Source organism: Lepidochelys kempii, chromosome 8, assembly GCF_965140285.1.
Source record: "Lepidochelys kempii isolate rLepKem1 chromosome 8, rLepKem1.hap1, whole genome shotgun sequence".
Lineage (NCBI taxonomy): Eukaryota > Metazoa > Chordata > Testudines > Cheloniidae > Lepidochelys > Lepidochelys kempii.
Window position 1 is genome coordinate 52509872 of NC_136387.1, and position 20332 is coordinate 52530203.

The 20332-nt window shown below is 42.7% G+C and overlaps 1 protein-coding gene across 11 annotated transcripts in view; it reads left to right on the forward strand.

The window, feature by feature from the left end:
* The first annotated feature begins 3312 nt into the window (after positions 1–3312).
* CEP350 (centrosomal protein 350) overlaps positions 3313–20332 on the forward strand; it is a 141028-nt gene continuing 124008 nt past the window's right edge. For 10 of the 11 annotated variants that reach the window (XM_073356555.2, XM_073356564.2, XM_073356565.2 and 7 more), the window contains exons 1-3: positions 3313–3568; positions 17525–17610; positions 19229–19272. In XM_073356555.2, the coding sequence (XP_073212656.2) occupies positions 17538–17610; positions 19229–19272 (117 nt within the window). In that variant the 5' untranslated portion in view covers positions 3313–3568; positions 17525–17537. The remainder of the gene's footprint in view (positions 3569–17524; positions 17611–19228; positions 19273–20332) is intronic. The other variant, XM_073356556.2, reaches the window with a different exon arrangement.

Sequence of the window (20332 nt, forward strand, 5' to 3'; positions counted from 1 at the left end):
TGTATAAAAAGATCTTCTGTACTTTCCACAGTATGCATCCGATGAAGTGAGCTGTAGCTCACAAAAGCTTGTGCTCAAATAAATTGGTTAGTCTCTAAGGTGCCACACGTACTCCTTTTTCTTTTTGCGAATACAGATTACACAGCTGTTACTCTGAAACATGGAAAATACAGTACACAATCATGTAATTAAAGACTATCATACTATGTATGCAGGAGGGAACAGCATTAATGTTGAATAGGCAGCCTTTAATTCTGACACTTCCGAAGTACTGCATGCTTGGCTTTGCAACCTTAATGTTCTTTTAACATAATGTGGGGGGCTTTTTGCATGTTGTATTAGAGGTGGGGCTTGTGTCACTGTCTATTAAAGTTGCCCAACACATCATCTTATAAGACCCTGGATTCCAGTTGCTTGTAACTTTGCCAAACATAGCTGTTTGGGCTGAAATTTTCCAAACAAATTCAGCCCACTACAGACAACCATGGAAAATTTCAGCCAAATGGTTAATTTGCATCTCAGAGTGAGGCTAGGGAAAAATGTTTTGCCCATGTTAAAATATTCTGGTGAACTAAAAAAACCAACCTGAAAATATTAGCATCTGCATGACAACTATAATTTATTCTGAGAATCAAGGAAGCTTAACAAAGCAAAAAACTTTGGACTCATGCACCTTGGTCCCCATGTGTCAAGCAATAAAAATACCAATTGGAGTTGCACATGAGATTATGCTGAATAGTATACTATTAACTTTTTAAAACTGAAAATAAAACTCTTGAGTTTTCTGCTCTGTGTTGATCAAGAATGAATTTGAAATGAGGTCTCATTTTTCAGATTAGGAGACATATTTGTTTCTTTAAGTAGCATGATGGGAGTGGATAAAGTTGTAGGTAGAAGTCCTTAAGTGAAGCGGGTATGTGCCTACGTGCATGCATGTACACAATTGGCCCTTTAGGAATAATGCTGTTTTTCCTTTTCTAATGACATTCCTTCTTCAGTCTTAGAAGAAAGTGACTGTTCCTGTAATACTTTACCTGTGTTGTCTTAGTACAGGGGGCTGAACTAGATGACCCCTTGAGGTCCCTTCCAGCCCTACATTTCTATAGCTGCATGACATCACATGCCTGCTTTTAAAATCCTCTATGAAGAGGGGGAGAAAAATCATGCAAGGTACGGAAGTATTAGAGGTATTATAAAAATGATACCCTAAACATTTCCCCTTCCCTACATTTATAAAGAAACTTTATTAAAAGTGAAAGAACTTAACTACAGTTTTCATTGTATTCATTTAAGCGGATTGTTTCCTACTTCTTTTTCACTTAGCATTAACTTTAAATTTCTTTTAAAAATTTTTAATTGAAATTAAAATAAAAATGGTGTAAACATCTGTACTCATACTTTTTATAAATTTTCTCCTGTTATTTACCTAAACCTTATGTTCTGGGTCTCAGTGAGACAGTCACTTAAATTAGCCGCTTTTTTTTTTTAAAGTGGTTCTTATAAGAATGATTTTATTAGTAGATGAAGTTGGAAAAATGATCTCTGTTCTGAAGTAAGGAGGTAGGTTCAAAGATTTGGCTCATGTAGACTTTCTGGACCCCCAGGTTTATTAACCCTGCCACCATTTATTCAGGTATCAGAAATAGATGAATGAGGTTTCAGGCAGGTTTCTGTCTGTATAACATTTAGATGGGCCTTTACAAAGCAAATTGTTCTTTCACTCTGATAGCCATTTATGTAAAAACTAGAGCTGGTCAAAAAGTGGTGGAGAAAAATGATAAACTAAATTTTGAAGTAATTTCTGTTCTGTGGGGTTCAAAAAAACAACTTTTCACTCATTCAAAAAAATTGCACATTGCTTTTGAAATGGAAAATATTTTAACTCTAGTTTGTGAAAATTTTCATTTTTTGATTTTCCTGGTTTCTTCCGTAGTTTGATTTTTTGCACTGAAAAGGGAAGAGGAAAAAGGAGGAAATAAAACCCTGGGGTGTAATCCTAAATATTGTTTTTTTTTTTTGTTTGTTTTTTTTTAAAAAGAGTAAATCATGGTGGGGGGGAAAGGTTTAGGGTAATAAATCTAAGAGAATGTTCTTATTTGAAAAACTGACTAGCCCTCTACTACTCAAAGACCCCATTAAGATTTGGGTAAGAGTAGAGGTGTTGGTTGCAATCGTCCCATTTGAGTTGTGCTGGGGGGTGAGCTGCTGCCCTTATACAACAGTGCTGGCTGCATTTAAGTGGTGCTGTAGCCCAGATTCATGGCTAGGCCCCTGCCAAATTCACAATCTTGAAAAACACATAGTGGACGGTGAAATTGGGTCTCCTCTGTTCAATCTGTATAGTACAGCGTAAAAGTACACAAAAGACCATGATTGCATGTGGGAGACCAGTGTTTCTCAAAGTGGGTTGTGGGGGAGGGGGGTTTGCAAGGTTATTGTAGGGAGTTACAGTATTGCCACCCTTAATTCTGTACTACCTTCAGAGCTAGGTGGCTGGAGAGTAGTAGCTGCTAGCCAGCTTCCCAGCTCTGAAGGCAGCATCCCCCCAGCATTACCCCAGAAGTAAGGGTGGCAATATGGTGATGCCCCCCCACCCTAATCACATAACCCCTGTTTGCATCAGGACCCCTATAGTTACAATACCATGACATTTCAGATTTTAAAATCCTATGATTGTGAAATTGACCAAAATGGATTGTGAATTTGGTAAGGCCCTATTTGGTGATTTTAATGGAAGTTAGGAGCCTGAGCTACTTTTGGAGTCCTTGCCCCAAAACTTCCTTAACAGAGCGTTAAGTTTGGTAGGTGCTGCCTTGTCTCCTTCCAAAACACTGAATACATCTAAACTTAACTCCCTGAAAGCCAGCCATTCCAGGGTTAAGATACACACCACCCCAGCTCTGCCCTCTCTGCACCAACCTAGTAGTTGCAATAGATGTCCTTCAGCTCCTAAACTCTATGTCTCAGCCTTAGCTGTAGGGGTGCTAACCGTCCCTACATCCCTTACAAAGGGCAGGAGAAATATTTGGTGCCCGGGGCTGAGGTTCTATTCAAACCATTGCCACTCTTGGAGCACGATTTGGGGGGGAATCTTTCCTCTCCTTCACTGCTCAGCTGTTACCTCTCTAAAGGCTAGCCCGCCTTCTGTCAGATCTAAAGTTGAAATGCCTGTACCCTGAGGCATTTCAACTTGAGGCTGACGCAGGATGCTGTGCCACACCCAATATGGCCGAAGTATAGTTTGGGGCAGGAAGTCTTAGCGGCGCCGCCATGTGTGGAAGGTCGGAGAGTAGGCCGTTCTCGCGAGGCGTGGCCGGCTGTTCCCGCCCTGCCCCGCGCCGCTGCCGCCGCCGCCGCTCCGTGTCAGTCGTTGGCCGGTAATGGCGGCCGGCGAGCTCCCTTGAAGTGACTGTGAGCCCGGGCCGGGCGCAGGGTGGGACGCAGCCGTCCGGGAAGGAGCAAAGTGAGGGGCCGCCGCTAACTCTAAGGGGCCCCCCAGCCCCCACAGGATGCGTTGGGAGCTGCCCCCGGGGTGGGAGGCGGAGGCGGTGGCGACGGCGACTCTCAGGTGAGGAGCCTGCAGGGGGAGAGCGGCTGGCAGCGGCCTGTCCTCAGCCGGGCCCTGCCCTGCCTTGCGGCCACCTCGGTTCCTGGCCGTTTGGGGGCGAGGTGGAGCCCCGGAGTCGGGACGCCTTGGGGTCGGGCTCCGGGGCTCCGTCCGCCGTAGGGCCGGTGTCCGGGCCGTGACTGGCTGCCAGACCCACTGGATCTCCGCCCCCGGGTCTCCATAGCGCTGGGCAGCCCTGGCTCCGGGCCGTGCTGTCACTCCCTGTTTAAAGAGACCTTCCCCTAGGGCTGTGCCCTGCACTAGCCAGCGGCGCTTTCTGCCTTGCTGATAGCCCTGCCGTTAGCGAAGCCTGACCCAGCTGCCCCGCTCAGCTGTGCCTGGAGGCTGGCTACTCGTTGCTTCTGCTCTGCTTGGGAAATGAAACTGCGTTAGCCTCGATCACCTCTCTTCCTCTCTTTCCTTTCTGTTTCTCGTGCTCGGGCATGACATCTGGGTGGTGAAAGCTGTTGAATGTTCACAGCCACTTTGCATTTTAAATGTGTCTATTTAAAAAACTCAACCCCCCCCTTGTGTTAACATTAGGCTTGTAAAACCTTGTTTTAAAATTCCAAACGTAAATTTGGTGGCTAAACCCGCTGATGTATTGACTTTCATAGCCTTATCCTCACTTGTCTACAAAAGTGTTGGAATGCTTTCAATGTATAATATCTGTATGTATACCTTGCATCCACTCATAACAAAGCAAGCATTTTACAAATTTTGGTTAAGCTGTTTGTTTGTGGCCCAATCTTTACACAGATTTGTACTGGTATGACTGTCATTTTGGGCTGTGATACTTCTTTTAAAAAATATCATTATACTAGTACAACTCCTAATGTGGGTTCATTTATACTGGTATAGCTTACTTCCCTGTCTGTGAGGGTATGTCTTCACTACCAACGTTAAAGCGCTGCCCTGGGACTTCTGTCTAGTGTAGGGGTAGGCAACCTATGGCATGTGTGCCAAAGGCAGCATGCGAACTGATTTTCAGTGGCACTCACATTGCCCGGGTCCTGGGCACTGGTCCGGGGGGCTCTGCATTTTAATTTAATTTTAAATGAAGCTTCTTAAACATTTTAAAAACCTTATTTACTTTACATAAACAATAGTTTAGTTATTTATTTAAGACTTATAGAAAGAGACCTTCTAAAAATGTTAAAATGTATTACTGGCACGCGAAACCTTAAATTAGAGTGAATAAATGAAGACTCAGCACACCACTTCTGAAAGGTTGCCGACCCCTGGTCTAGTATGACTAGTTAAGTGAGTAAGAATCAGGTACAGTATTTGGTTGAAAGATTTGTGTGAAAGAACCACAAACAAAATGGGAAACAAGTTTACTTAAGTTTCTTAAGTACTTGTGGCACCTTAGAGACTAACCAGTTTATTTGAGCATAAGCTTTCGTGAGCTACAGCTCACTTCATCGGATGCATTCAGTGGAAAGTACAGTGGGGCGATTTATATACACAGAGAACAAGAAACAATGGGTGTTACCATACACACTGTAACAAGAGTGATCAGGTAAGGTGAGCTATTATTCTTTTACGTAGAGACTGTCCAGTTTGGCCAGTGTACGTGGCAGAGGGGCATTGCTGGCACATGATGGCATATACCACATTGGCAGATGTGCAGGTGAACGAGCCTCTGATAGTGTGGCTGATGTGATTAGGCCCTGTGATGGTGTCCCCTGAATACATATGTGGACACAGTTGGCAACGGGCTTTGTTGCAAGGATAGGTTCCTGGGTTAGTGGTTCTGTTGTGTGGTATGTGGTTGCTGGTGAATATTTGCTTCAGGATGGGGGGCTGTCTGTAAGCAAGGACTGGCCTGTGTCCCAAGATCTGTGAGAGTGATGGGTCATCCTTCAGGATCGGTTGTAGATCCTTGATGATGTTCATTGTCTACAGCCAAGCTCTATGATACAACCGCATTTGCTCCAACCCCTCAGACAGAGACAAACACCTACAAGATCTCTATCAAGCATTCTTACAACTACGATACCCACCTGCTGAAGTGAAGAAACAGATTGACAGAGCCAGACGAGTACCCAGAAGTTACCTTCTACGGGACAGGCTCAACAAAGAAAATAACAGAACGCCACTAGCCATCACCTTCAGCCCCCAACTAAAACCTCTCCAACGCATCATCAGGGATCTACACAATATAATTAACTTAGGCTTGAATAAAGACTGGGAGTGGATGGGTCATTACACAAAGTAAAGCTATTTTCCCATGGTTATTTCCCCCCCCCCCCCCACCTGCTGTTCCTCAGATGTTCTTGTCAACTGCTGGAAATGGCCCACCTTGATTATCACTACAAAAGGTCCATCCCGTCCCCTCCGCTGTCCTGCTGGTAATAGCTCACCTTACCTGATCACTCTCGTTACAGTGTGTATGGTAACACCCATTGTTTCATGTTCTCTGTGTATATAAATCTCCCCGCTGTATTTTCCACTGAATGCATCTGATGAAGTGAGCTGTAGCTTAGGAAAGCTTATGCTCAGATAAATTTGTTAGTCTCTAAATTTAGCTAATTGACTATACCAGGTCGATTGAAACTGACTAATAACAGAGGGTGAAATCCTGATCCCATGTAAGTCAATGGCAAAATTTCCATTGATTTCAGGGGGTCCAAAATTTCAACCAAAGTGCTATAAAATACAAAAAGTAAACAAATGGCAAAAATTGAAGTTTTTTTCTCTAATTTTCAATTATTAATATTACATTTTACATGTAACAATAGTAGGTAAAAATCAATCAGACAGAAGTCTGATTCCTTTTTTAAATTTATGTTCCTTTTAAATAGATACAGACAACTCTCATGAATGAAAATCCAGCAAATGTCAATGTTTCTAATGAGTGGAGGAAGATGATTTGTAATGCCAGAAACTGTATGCTCAGGTCTTGGGAGGATTTCTAGGTTCTTTATTGTAGATAAAAGTGGCTTTTTCTTTCCATAGCTAGGATGCAGACACTAGCCTAAAGGTCTCACTTGTATCCTCACTGCTGGAAAAACACAGGCACAGCACACTGTCTTGTCAGCCACTCTGAGGCCTTGTCTACGCTACCAGGGTAAGTTGATTTAAGTTACACTACTCCAGCTACGTGAATAATATAGCTGGAGTCTGTGTAGCTTAGGTCAACTTAATTCGGTGTCTACATTGCGCTATATTGATGGGAGACACTCTCCTGTCAACTTACATTACTCCTCTTGTTCCAGTGGAGTACCGCAGTTGACCAGAGAGTGCTCTGCAGTCGCTTTAGTGAGTCTTCAGTGTTCCCTCTAATTTTTTACATCCATGTGCGGAATGAATTAATGTGGTGGGGGTGGTGCTGAGGCGTTCAGAGTGTGGGAGGGGGCTCAGGGCTGGGGCAGAGGGTTAGGGTGCGGGGGGGTGAGGGCTCTGGCTGGGGGTGTGGGTTCTGGGGTGGGGCTGGGAATGAGGGGTTTGGGTGCGGGCTGCCCCAGGGCTTCAGTGGGAGAAAGGATTCTCCTTAGCCCTCTCTTGCCACAGCAGCTCGGGGCAGGGGGAAACGCGCCTCTCTGGCTGTGGCAGCTCCAGTAGGCCTGGGCCCGGCCGAGGGAGGGGTTCCTCTTCCCTGGCCACGGCAAGTCCAGGGCAGGTCCATGCTGGGGCCGGTGCGGAGGGGCTCCTCTCCCCCAGCCATGGCAGGTTCATGCTGGGGCCAGTGGGGAGGGGCGCCTCTCCCTCGGGCTCGGCAGGTCCGCACTGGGGGACAAGCATCTCTTCCCGCCACAGCCCTGAGCCTCTGCGGAGGGCTTAATAGGCAGCTGCATGGCTTAGAGGAAACATCGGTTTTCACTAGACCCACTAAATTAGGGGTGGGCAAACTTTTTGGCCCAAAGGCCACATCTGGGTGGGGAAATTGCATGCAGGGCCATGAATGTAGGGCTGGGGCAGGGGGTTGGGATACGGGAGGGGGTGTGGGAGGTGATGCGGTGTGGCTCAGGGCAAGGGGTTGGGGCGCAGGAGGGGCGCTGGCTGTACGAGTGGGCTTGGCAGGGGGTTGGGGTGTAGGAGGGGGTGCGGGGTGCAGGGAGGTTGCGGAGTGTGAGAAGGGGCTCAGGGCAGGGGTTGGGGGCTCAGGGCAGGGGGTTGGGGTGCAGGAGGGGTGTGGGGTGCGGCAAGGGGCTCAGGGCAGGGGATTGGGGTGCAGGAGGGTGTGGGCTTACCTTGAGTGGCTCAGGGGTGGCAGCGACGTGTAGTGGCACTAAGACAGGCTCCCTGCCTGCCCTGGCCCTGCACCGTTCCCGGAAGTGGCCGGCACCATGTCCCCAAGGCCCCTGGGGGAGGGAGAGGCAGAGGGCTCCGCGCGCTGTCCTTGCCTGCGGGTTCCTCCCACGAAGCTCCCACTGGCTGCAGTTCCCAGGCAATGGGAGCTGTGGGGGGCAGTGCCTGCAGGTGAGGGCAGTGTGCTATCCCCCCAGGAGCCACAGGGACGTGGTGCTGGCTGCTTCTGGGAGCGGTGTGGGGCCTGTGGCGCCATGGGGGTGGCAGTTCCACGGGCCAGATCCAAAGCCCTGATGTAGTTTGACCACCTCTGCACTAAATCAACCCCAATTGCGTCGATCGTAGCAAAATCTATCAGTGGTAAGATAGACATGGCCTGAGACCTGGCATACTTGTACCAGCATTGGAGTTTTTAGTGCATTGCATTTAGCTGCCTCTCTGATCACACAGCAGTGTGCAGAATACGCAGTCTTGGTCAGCTAAGGTTGATGTAAGGGAAAAGGAGAGAGACATAATTGGAGGGATCTGTGGGGGACAAAGTCTTACATCCCAGATGATATTTGGGATTTAGCTGGATCTGGTGATGTTATCTGGCTCACTCTCTGGCCCCGTCTGGTCAGTACATCTTTGAGGATCGGGATGAAGAAGTTCTGGGGGTCCCAGGAGACAGTAGGTCTGACAGCCATGATGATAATGCTCACTGCAATGGTGGCTGGCAGAGAGCAGCTGCTTCTGCTAATTTTTCCCAAAAGTATTTTTTCTGTAAGGGAGTGTAGGGTGGAATAGTCCATCTTCTAATTATTTTGTCCACCAATAGGTCCAATTTCCAACACAATTTTTGGTTCATTCATTTCCGGTCCTCTTCATCTCTGGTTTACCAGTTATAATCTTAACACAGTCCTTGAATGGGATCAGTAAAGCCCTTTCTGTTTAATTCAGTCTTTCTGTCTCCTCCTTACATCTAATTAATTGTCTTTCTGTCTCCTCCTTACATCTTCCTTAAACAATTTTATATAACAGGACATTGTTACAATTTATGAACTTTCACTCATTGTTTATACATGAGCTTACAATTAGGCCATTATTACAACAACTCTTCCTCACGCATTGGGTATGAATAAACAGTAATTTTTCTTCAAGGGTCTCTGTGTATTCCTTCACTTGGAATCCAGGCACCTTGCTTGGCAAGGTTCTAGAATCTCCTTACAGGTATGTCTGTTGGAGGCAATGTGGGCCGTACTTCGTAGCACTGAATGTTCGAGGCCCGAGGTTATAAGTTATTGACTCTGCACTTCCCTTTTCAGTTTCTACTTCTTATCATACTTGGCGGGTGTAGGAATATTAAGTTTGTGCCTGAATTGGACCACATCAAATGTTCCTCTTCATGCAACCTTTGGTAAATAATTTTAAGGTATTTTAATTGTGTTTAGCTGTGTGTGTGTGAGAGAGATAACTTAGCTTGTAGAACCACTGTGGTTCCAGTGTTAGCTATTGCTAGGTGGTACTTTACCTGGGCCACCATTCTTGAGTGAGTTATCCATAGCTTTTCTTTCTCCACCTTTTTGTTGGATTGAATTGGGAAAAGAAAAGTTAGTGTCATTCTCAGATACTTTGCCTACAGACCAAGCTCTGCAAACTTCAGGTGAAAAAATGAGACACCCATTGATTATGCAGATCTTCCTTTGATGATCATTCCTCAGCTGATCAGTCTTTCTCAGAGAATTTATTTTTAAAAATGAAACCTTAGATTCTGATGCACAGGAGCCACACTAAGCGAGCCAGTTTGAGCCTTAACTTTCTTCAAGGCTATGCCAGAGAAGGCATGTTGTCTGTGTAAGTTTTCCCTCAACTAAGCTATCTCTGGTTGGTGGGGGACTTCAGTGGATGAAATCTACTTAGTTTGGCTTTCTTACTTCTTCTCATCCTTTGTATATTTGTTTCTCATAGACTTTAAGACCAGAAGGGACCATCAAAATTGTCTAGTCCAGGGGTTCTCAAACTGGGGGTTGTGACCCCGCAGGGGGTCACAAGGTTATTACATGTGCGGGGGTTGCGAGCTGTCAGCCTCCACCCCCAAATTCCACTTTGCCTCCAGCATTTATAATAGTGTTAAATACAAAAAAGTGTTTTTAATTTATAAGGGGGGTTGCACTCATAGGTTTGCTGTGTCACCAAGGAGTCACCAATACAAAAGTTTGAAAAACACTGGTCTTCTCTGACCTCCTGCACGTTGCAGGCCACAGAACCCCACTCACCCAGTCCTGTAATAAACCCTGTAACCTGTTGCTGAGGTTGTTCTCCATGTCCACTGAAGCTAGGACAAGAATTAATGGGCTTAAATTGCAGCAAGGGAGATTTAGGTTAGATCAGTGGTACTCAGATTGAGGCTCGTGAGCCACAAGTGGCTCTTTAATGTGGCTCTTTGGGAAATGGTATGCGGATTTTATGCAGATCCGGTTGTTTCTGTGCTGGTGGCAGCTGAGGCAGTGAAAATGGATTAGAGGTATGGAAGATTTCCATATGAAGAGAGCTGAAAAGAGTTAGGAATTTTTAGTTTGGCATGGAGAGGACTAAGAGCTTGCATGAATAGTATATAGAGGCTGGTTAGGAGCTCCTACTTTTCATAATACAAGAGCAGGGGACATAAATTTATTATTACCTTTTATTTTTAATGTAAGTGATAAAGGAAGCACTTTTTTTTAACCCTGGATACAACGAATATGCGGAACTCTGCTTACATACATGATTGAGGCAAAGAACTTAGCAGAATTGCAGGACCTTGTGCTTATTACATAGTTGTCCATTAGGAAGTTTTACATCTTCTTGGAAGTGTCTGTTACTTGCTACTGTTGGAGACAGGCTACTGTGCTAAATGGACCAGTGGTCTGATCTGTTTTGTCATTCTGAATTCTTGGTTAGAAGAAGGATTATGAAAAGTGCCTGCCACAGGAAAAAAGTTAAGAGAATTGGGCTATCCATAAACATCTTTATTATATAAAGAGCTTACAAAGATTTGCTGCTGTTAGGGCTTTTTGTGATGTCTCATAACATTACATTAATTTTTGAGAAACACGAGAATAAAAGATGCACTTTTAAACTGATTTGGTTCAGTTAAATATTTACAGTTGGGTCATTAACAGTAGTGCATAATATAACATAATTATACATGTGACTTCAAGAATTTAAATTACACATCTCTCTAATAGTAGCACAGTAATTTAGGATTTAAAAGCAATTTATCTGATATTAACAGGTTTACAGCTAAATAGGTGATGACCCTTTAAATGGGTTGTTTGAAATATGTGCTGATCAAAGGTAGAACAGTGGGTTTTTCAGAGAGTAGCTGTATCCTTAGACTTTTCTAGTAAGTGTTCCTTCCTGCCTTTTACACCCTGTTCTTTCAGTCTACCACCTTAGTTTGTAGCATAAGTATTTGACTAGAATTTTGAAGGAAATTTTGTTTGTCATTGATTATAACAGCTTAAGAAATTGACCAGCAAGGTAGCCAGCCACCTTCCCACTTAGCCAATACTGACTTGATTTTCAGTAAGTTTTTAGATGTGAATTTGTGTGTGCGCAAATGTGTATCTATTTTGCTCTTGCAGTAATTGATATTTATATGCAAATTCTTGATTGCATACCCAAATGGCTAGAGTAGTGCGATTTTTATCATGTGTGCATGCGTAAATTGTGGATTTGCTTGTACATCTGATAAAGTGTGCACAAAATAGGTTGTGGTGTTTGGCACACTTTTGCTCCTGTACCTATGTACTGAAAATGAGTCCCAATTTTCCAAGTTAAATTCCATCTTTAGTTTAAGTTTTGTGCATTTGGGTATAATACTGATGGATCTAAAGCCAGTTGAATATAAAGAATTTCCTGTTGTCTTTCCTCAGCAGTCACTTCATAGTGTTATTTTTAGAATGCATATTTTTCTGATATTACTGAAATTTTGAGATAACCGGTTATGTTGATATATAAAAGTATATTCAAATGAACTTTGAGCTGTTTGTGTGTAAAGCTATTTTATGTACTATCCTGTCCAAATCATTGTTCATGTCAATAAATATACGAGTTCAGTTGACACTGTCAAGGGTGGTAAGCTTAAAAATAGACATACCCACTGTGTTATGGTTTGCAGGCATATAGATGCAATGTTGTACTTCTTTCTACCTGTCTTTGTCATGTTGAGCAGGCAGGGTATTGAACTACACAAGAGGGTATGTTTAGGTTTTCTGCTTGCATTACATGAGTTGAAACAATGGAAAGATGTCATGATGTCTATCTCCATGGTCCAAAACAAAATGCAGTGTGCATCAACATCATTGTAAATAGGGCTTGAAAAGCCATTTAATGTTTTTCAGGCCCTTATGGTCAAATGGGAAATGATGCAGTATTGTCTTTCTGAATCTGTAGACTGCTCCAGTATTCGCGATCCCCTCATATCTTTCTCAAACAACAACAGCATGAGATTAACAAGACTGGCTAGTTGCACTGCTGTTCAGATCTCTGTGTGCAGAAATGAAACCGACAAGAATCGTATACAGTAGAACCGCAGGGTTACGAACACCTTGGGAATGGAAGTTGTTCATAACTCTGAACAAAACATTATGGTTGTTCTTTCAAAAGTTTACAACTGAACATTGACTTAATATACCTTTGAAACTTTACAATGCAGAAGAAAAATGCTGCTTTTAACCATCTTAATTGAAATGAAACTAGCGTAGAAACAGTTTCCTTACCTTGTCAAATCTTTTTTTAAACTTTCCCTTTATTTTTTAGTAGTTTATGTTTAACTCAGTACTGTACCATATTTGCCCTTTTTTTCCCCCCCATCTCTTCTGCTGCCTGATTGCATACTTCCAGTTTCAAATGAGGTGTGTGGTTGACTGGTCAGTTCATAACTTTGAGCTTCTACTGTAATTGAATAGCAGAGGCAGGCAGTGGAGCTATTCACAAGGCGGAGTAGAGCAGAGCGTACCATGCCCCTGTTTGTAGAAGCTAGGAGCTGGGGAGGAGAAGTAGACCTTTATACTCCTGTTGTGGCTGTGTTCTTAACCAGTAGTGATTGTCTGCAGTGGAAGACTGCAAGAAGTCAGAAATTTAAGACAGTGTCAATGTATATTTACAGTTTTGTTCTTTTGTATTGCCTTGGTTCAGCTCAATCCACTTGACTTTTTCTCTGAATGCATGTTGCAAGCAACAATTTTGAAGAATATTTTTTAAATTCTCTGTTAAAAGCTTTGGGAACATATGGAGTTCAACATTACACTGCATTGTTACAGAGTAGTGAAATGTAGAATGTAAAACGTTTGGTGTTTGTATAGCACCTACCACAGTTAAGTCCTGGTCCATAACTAGCGCTTATAGGTGCTACTATGACTGGTCCACAACTGGGGCTCATAGGTGAATAATAAATTCAGTTAGTTACATAGAACTTTTTATTTTATCTCCTCAAGAAAAGGTGCATTGGCTAGAAGTACTTTTTGGCCATAATTACTGTCCAGTAGGTTCCAGTATGTTGCTGTTTGGGCTACGATCTTGAGATGGAGGTTTCATATACTCTCAAAATTGCCTTCAGAAAGGATGGAAGGCTCTTTTCATAAACATTTCCTTTCCACTTTTCTAATATAGGAGTTTTCAGCTGGTTCATGTCTCTTCATCACTGGACGAGATTTCTAATGTAGGGCAACATTATGCCTTGCAACCTGAATCATTTGATACAGAAAGCAGCTGTCGGCATGAATGGTTTCCCCAGTCTCCATTCCAGAAGCAGAGTTCTGGAACTTAGCTTGCCTGATTCTTGTGCCTCTTGATATTAAATTTAGTTCTCTCTAGAACAATGGTCACCAACTGGTAGATCGCGATCAACTGGTTGATTGCGGCGCCTGTGTCAGTCAATCTCAGTTACAATCTAGGGTTGCCAACCTTCTTGCAGCCAAACCGGGAGATCGGCTACTAACAGTCCAGCGGGGCTAAGGCAGGCTCCCTGCCTGCCCTGGTCCTGCGCCACTCCCGGAAGCGGCTGGCATGTCCAGCAGTAGCTCCTGGGGGGATGGGGGGGTCTCTGCGCACTGGCCCCCTCCAAGAGCCAGCACCCCCACCTCGTGCCCCAGCCCTGAGCCCCCTCCTGCACCCAAACTCCCTCCCAGAGCCCGCACCCTGAACCCCCTCCTGTACCCTAACTCCCTGCCCTAGGCCCAGCCTGGAGCCCATCCCACACTCCAAACCCCTCGGCCCCAGCCTAGAGCCTGCACCTGCTCCCGCATTCCAACCCCTATCCCAGCCTGGTGAAAGTGAGTGAGGGTTGGGGAGAGCGAGTGTCAGAGGAAGGGGGATGGAGTAAGCAGGGCGGGGCCTTGGAGAAGGGTGGGGCAGGAGCATGGCCTCGGAGGGGGGCAAGGGTGTTTGGGTGTGTGTGATTACTGTTATTTCTACATTTTCTTTGGGGTAGATCCTGCATTGCACTTAAATTTAAAAAGTGATCTTGTGCTTAAAAAGGTTGGAGACCGTTGCTCTAGAATTTCCACACTGCTTATGTTTCTATGCTGTCACACACTCCACTAACATGTAGGTTCCCTCTTCCACCCATCGCCTTTCCAGCACTTAGTTTAAAGCAGACATACGTAGCTTTCTCTAAAGCAAGGGGAATCGAAAGGTCTGGACCACTAGAGCAGCTTGATGAGCCACTCCTTTCTTACAACTTTTGGGGGGCATTGAGACAAATTCTATGGGGTAAGTTTATATGTAGTATAGTTGTAGCCATGTCAGTCCCAGGATATTAGAGAGACAAGGTGGATGAGGTAATATCTTTTATTGGACCAACTTCTGTTTGTGATAGAGACAGCTTTCGAGCCACACAGAGCTCTTCTTGTCTTGTAAAGATTCTCCAAGTGTCACAGCTAAGTGCAAGGTGGAACAATTGTTTAGCATGAGCAGCTAGCACATATTCCAAGGGACCATTCAAGATAGAATGGCCCGGTAACATCTCTGCAGTCATAGAACAAAAAGATGGGGTTAGTGGGTTACAGATTGGATTTATGGTTTATTGCAATAATGTGTCTGTTCAGTCCATGATTTTTAGTGTTTAGCAAAGTTATGAATTTAAGCTCCCAGGTTTGTCTTTTGAAAGTTTTGTGCAGGTTTCCTTTGAGGATGATCACTGATAGGTCAGACAGAATGATCGCCTTATGAAAAGTGTTCACCCACAGGTGATAGGGTTTCTTGTCTTTTATCATTTTTCTGTGTGAGTTCATTCAAGAGCATAGTGATTGTCTGGTTTCACCCACATAGTTGTTATTTAGGCATTTAGTTAACTGGATGTGGTATATCACATATTGTGACAGGCATGTGTAGTTACTCATGCAGCTCAAGTGGTAGCAGTCCAGGTTGGAGACCTGAGAGTCCAGGTTTCAAATTTTGCCATTTACCCTTTTGGACATCCTTGTGGTGGTACATGATAGATTTACCATTCACAGAAGATACTGGAGGTGACCTATTGGCTAGCGAAGTGGTGTAAATTAGAAGGTTTTGGTTTCATGGGGCATTGGGTCACCTTTTATGGGAAGAGGGGCCCTGTATAATTGGGTGGCCTTCATCTCAACAGTAAAGGAACCAGTCCTGTAAGTAACGGAGGACTTTGGGAAGTGAAAGAGGAAGAGCCTCTCATTCAGAACTGTTGAGCTCCGCAACAGGAGAAGGTTGGTATCTGTGGGTGTGGGGTAGAGGAGAGAGGGAATTAGTTTTCTCATCCCAACTCTTCAGTCATTGATGAAGAGCAGGATGGATCTTTCGTGTAGTGACCTGCCTGCTGGATCATTTGTTAAGGGTTGACTTCAGTTATTCTGAAGGGTACTAAGAATAGTTCTTATAACTTCCAATATAAATCTTGGTCACATTTTAATGTTCATGTTCTAATTTTGCCTTTTCATCCTCCATAACAAGAATTTCTTCAAAACCTTGTGGTGATTGTTGAGCTATTGGTAGAATATATTTAAATTCATGGGCTTTGAGGGAAAAAGAGGTGCTGACTAATGAGAGATCTTGTTGACTGTGGAGGCTTCTTTTCAGGCTTCTTTAAAACACAGTCCTCTTAAAATCACTTTATTTCCTTGTACTGCTCTTTTTTCAAAGCACTTTTCTTTTAAATACTCCCACTCCCAGTCTAATTTTGCTTTTTAAAGAAAATTCTCATGTATTATGTAACCACTTTTTGCATAAGTTACTTATTTTTTCTAAGAGATCATCAGTCCATACTATTGAGTTGTTTTTTCCTTCTTTTTCAGGCAACAATAACCAATAATATTGAAAGAATTTTGATGTGTTCCTTGGCCTTAGAACGTGCAGGATAGACTTCATTGGGAGTTTTACCATTGATTTCACTGAGAGCAAGATTGGGGCCTTGGTTTGTTTCCTGCTTCCAGTGTTGTGCTCTGCAGTCTAGCCTGCCTCTACAGAAAGTAGTCTTTCTCACTTCAAACTGGAGTAATTTTCTCACAGAAAGGCCTTACGTATATATCTCTCTGAAGACAGCTATTTAAAAATTTGTTTTCACTGCTCTATGGAAGTGGGTCTACATGGGGGTCTGCTTCACACTGAAGTGACAGGAAGAGCCATTTCAGATACTAAGATACTACTACAATAATGTGGGCTATATAAATCCCTAGGTTGGCTTCAGGACAGAGGTCCATCAACCTAAGGAGTTTCTAGGGCCCTTAGTCTCAAATGACCCAGAATGGCAGGATGATTATAGGTCTTGGAAGTTTAAATAAAGTTCTGGTTTCTTTAACCTTCAAAGTTTGTTCCTCTGTCAACTTTAATCTTGGTTTTACCTTACCCAAAGCTCTTTAAGGACAGCTTCTGACTGTTTGGGTTTAGAAGGGGTACTTGGATTCATTAGCAAACCTGTCCAAGAAACTGCTTTTTGTGTTCTTCTTGCCTTTAAATCGTGTCATCTTTCTGGAGGTTTTGGAAAGATGTCACTGAATATTGAGTCTTCTTACACTCTTTAAAAAAATTGTCTAATTATTACTTTTATTGTCATGGTTCTAGATCTCAGTCAGACTTCAGATCCTTATTTCTTTTAAAGGGTAAGGTGGCATGTAATGTGTCAGTTGTTCCTTTCAGTCATCCATTGGCAGGGCCAGACATTTTCAAAGTTTTTCAAAATTATCTAGGGATGACCCTTGACTGTGTTGTATTTCCTCAGTTCCTTGTTAATGTAGCCTCTTTATCTGGGGTCGTCTTCTCATTTCTTCAGACTCAGTGGAGCGCTTATTGCTGTGGACTGACAGGTTCTGTCTGACTTTCTATATTGAAATCTGTTATAGAGCTAGAAGTCTTACCTTGTACCTTCCTGGGATTTTTGTCTCTGGTCGCTTTCAGCCTCATTTGTAAACATTGTTCTTCAAGGTGTCTCCCACTGTCAGTAGTAGTTCACTCTTGTTCCTTTTTAAGAGAATTACAAGCTGTAGTCACCTTTTTGGTCACTCATTGTTGCCTGTCTGATCCAATTGGTCATGTATATAGTGTCAAAATATAATTTGAAGGTAAAACATCTTCATTTCTTGTCGATCAAGATAACATTTTCTTTGGGCAACAGATATCTTTATTCACTCTTATTGTGTATACTTTTGGTCCTTCAGTGAATCTTTCTGTCTGTAGGTAAACTAACAGGATGTGGAACAACAAATCGAAGGAGGTGCCTTTACAAAACCCAAGGCACACTCAGAACAGGGATTCCCTCAGAGGTATGGATTTGCTTTGTTGTATCTCTTTACTTTAGAAGCAGTTTTATCCTAGATAGTGTAATATTTTATATTGTAAATTTTGTAGATATATATATTTTTTTAATTGGGTCAAAGGCTAAAACCATATCTCATACAGCTTACTTTCTGTAGAACAGCAGTTCCCAGACAGTGGTCCAGAGAGCTGTTAGATCACCTGGTGCTGACTCCATTTCATTGCTTCCAGACACTTTTTTTTATAAATGTTCAGGCTCTTAATTGCAAGCTTTGTCAAGAAAGGACAAAACATTACGTTTAAAAACAGTTACATTGTTATTTCCTATTATTACTTTTCCAGGTAAGTATTTACTGCAGTTGTCATATGGACGATGCGTGCTCACAAACAGGAGTGCAGGTTGTCTGTGATATAAGATTTTGGTTAAGATGTGGTCCACACTATGACAAAACTTGAGGACCCCTGCTATAGTTGATGACAAGCATATTTGACCTATAAAATCATATATACTCTATAATTTGATAGCTGAAATACCTCATTGTAATTGACTATGATTGTCTCCTAAAAAGTTCTTGTGAATGTCTTGTCAGAGTTTATAGACCTGTAATTAAGGAAATATTATTCAGGGGTTTCAAGGATTTTGTAGATGTTTTATTGAGGTACCATTTCTCAGCAAATGTGTCCTGTTGCTATTTCCAGATCCTCCCTTCCCCTTTCTCTCATGTTGTTACACCTTGTCTTAAATTAGATTGGTTGCTCTTCAGGGCAGTGACCAGATCTTTGTATGTTTGTACAGTTCCTGGCATAATGTGGCCCTGGTCCTGACTGGAGCTTCTGGGTACTACTGTAACATGTAATTACATTTAGCAACACTTACAGTTGACTTTTTTTTTTTTAAAAAAAGTGCTTGACAAAATAGTCTACTTTAAGGAAAAAGATAATACTTAAATACTATTTCAATAATTTTGGGCATATTACTAGATTTCTGAAGATAGCTAACTTTTTTTATAAATTTAGCTTATAAAGCTGAAGTAAGTAAAGCTTATGAACCTATCACCCATTCTTTGGAAATCTTGGCTATATGTATTGTATATGTAACCTGTGAAGCTTAAACATAGCTTGTTACTCTTGAGTACCAATGTATGACAACTTGCAGTCTAAGTGTGAGCTTCCATTGACCATATATATTCATAGCCTGTTTGTAAAATAAATAAATAAAAATATAATGTTTAAAAAATCAAAATTCAAAGCATGAGATATAATGGAAAAACTCCATAGATATTTGTGTGGTCACATGGGTAATGAATTTGCTGTAGATTTTTAAAATATATAGGAGTTCTGGAGATGAATAGGAGATGTAATAGGAAACTCAGCCTAACTTATGTAACTCTTAATAACTTGATTTTTTTTTTGGTTAAAAATATAGTTTTTAAAGAAAATCATATTTCTTTTCTAATGACACTGTCTAATAATTACCCCCCACAGAGGAGTTTCATGGTTTGGGATGAATTCATTAAAAGGAATTAGTTAGTGAGCCATGCAAAGCTGTTTTAAAATGTTTTGTTTCATTGTGTTACTTGAATTAATAGGAAACTTGATTTTATTCTTTTATTTTTGTTTTGTGAGATCTAACCACAGACTGGGATACTTTTTCTCAAACTAAGGCTACAGTAAGTATATTTTTTTTTCTGGATTGAAATCAGTTAATGGCCACTTCAGTTTTATTGAATGCCTTATTTTCCCCATAGTTTGATGGTTACAGAAGTAAAAAATGGGGTTGGTGGTTGGGGGCATGAAGATGATGGATGTTCTTACTGCTTTGGACGGCAATTCTGACAGTGTAACTTAATGCTACAAGAAGCTCATTACTGAGGATAATGAAAAATCAGTCTTGCTTGGCTACTATAAAACTGATACCATTATCAATTAATAGTATTGTTTTTATCAATCAGAATGGTATAAGGCAGGGGTGGCCAACCTGAGCCTGAGAAGGAGACAGAATTCACCAGTGTACATTGCCAAAGAGCCACAGTAATACATCAGCAGCCCCCACATCAGCTCCCCCACCCCGCTCCCAGTGCCTCCCACCTACCGGCAGCCCTGCCAATCAGCACCTCCTGATCAGCTGTTTTGTGGGGTGCAAGAGGCTTGGGGGGTGGGGGAGAGGAGCCCGGACACTGCAGGCTCAGGATAGGGGGCAGGAAGGGGTGGAGTGCGGGTAGGGCCTGTGGCAGAGCCAGTGGTTGAGCAGTGAGCACCCCCGGCACTGGAAAGTTTGCTCTTGTAGCTCCAGCCCCGGAGTCGATGCCTATACAAGGAGCCACACATTAACTTCTGAAGAGTTGCATGTGGCTCCAGAGCCACAGGTTGGCCATCCCGGTATAAGGAATGTATGGGTAACTTGTGTTAAATGTTTTTGTAATTTCTTTTTAATTATTGCAAAAAATATGTAAATGTTAACTAGAATCTTGTGATATCTTTACATTGAAGCTTTTAACTAATATTAAATATTCCTTTTTATTTTTGTATTATCATAGTGCCTAGGAACCCCAGTCATCAGCCAGGACCCCCTTGTGTTAGGCACTGTACACAAACAGGACAAAAAGACAGTCCATTCCCCAAAGAATTTACAACCTCAGAAAGCACATAATCTACCAACTGGTAGCTCTGTAGTAATCCAGGGCTGCCAAATTACATGTCAGCTTTCACCAAACTGAATAGTATAAAGAA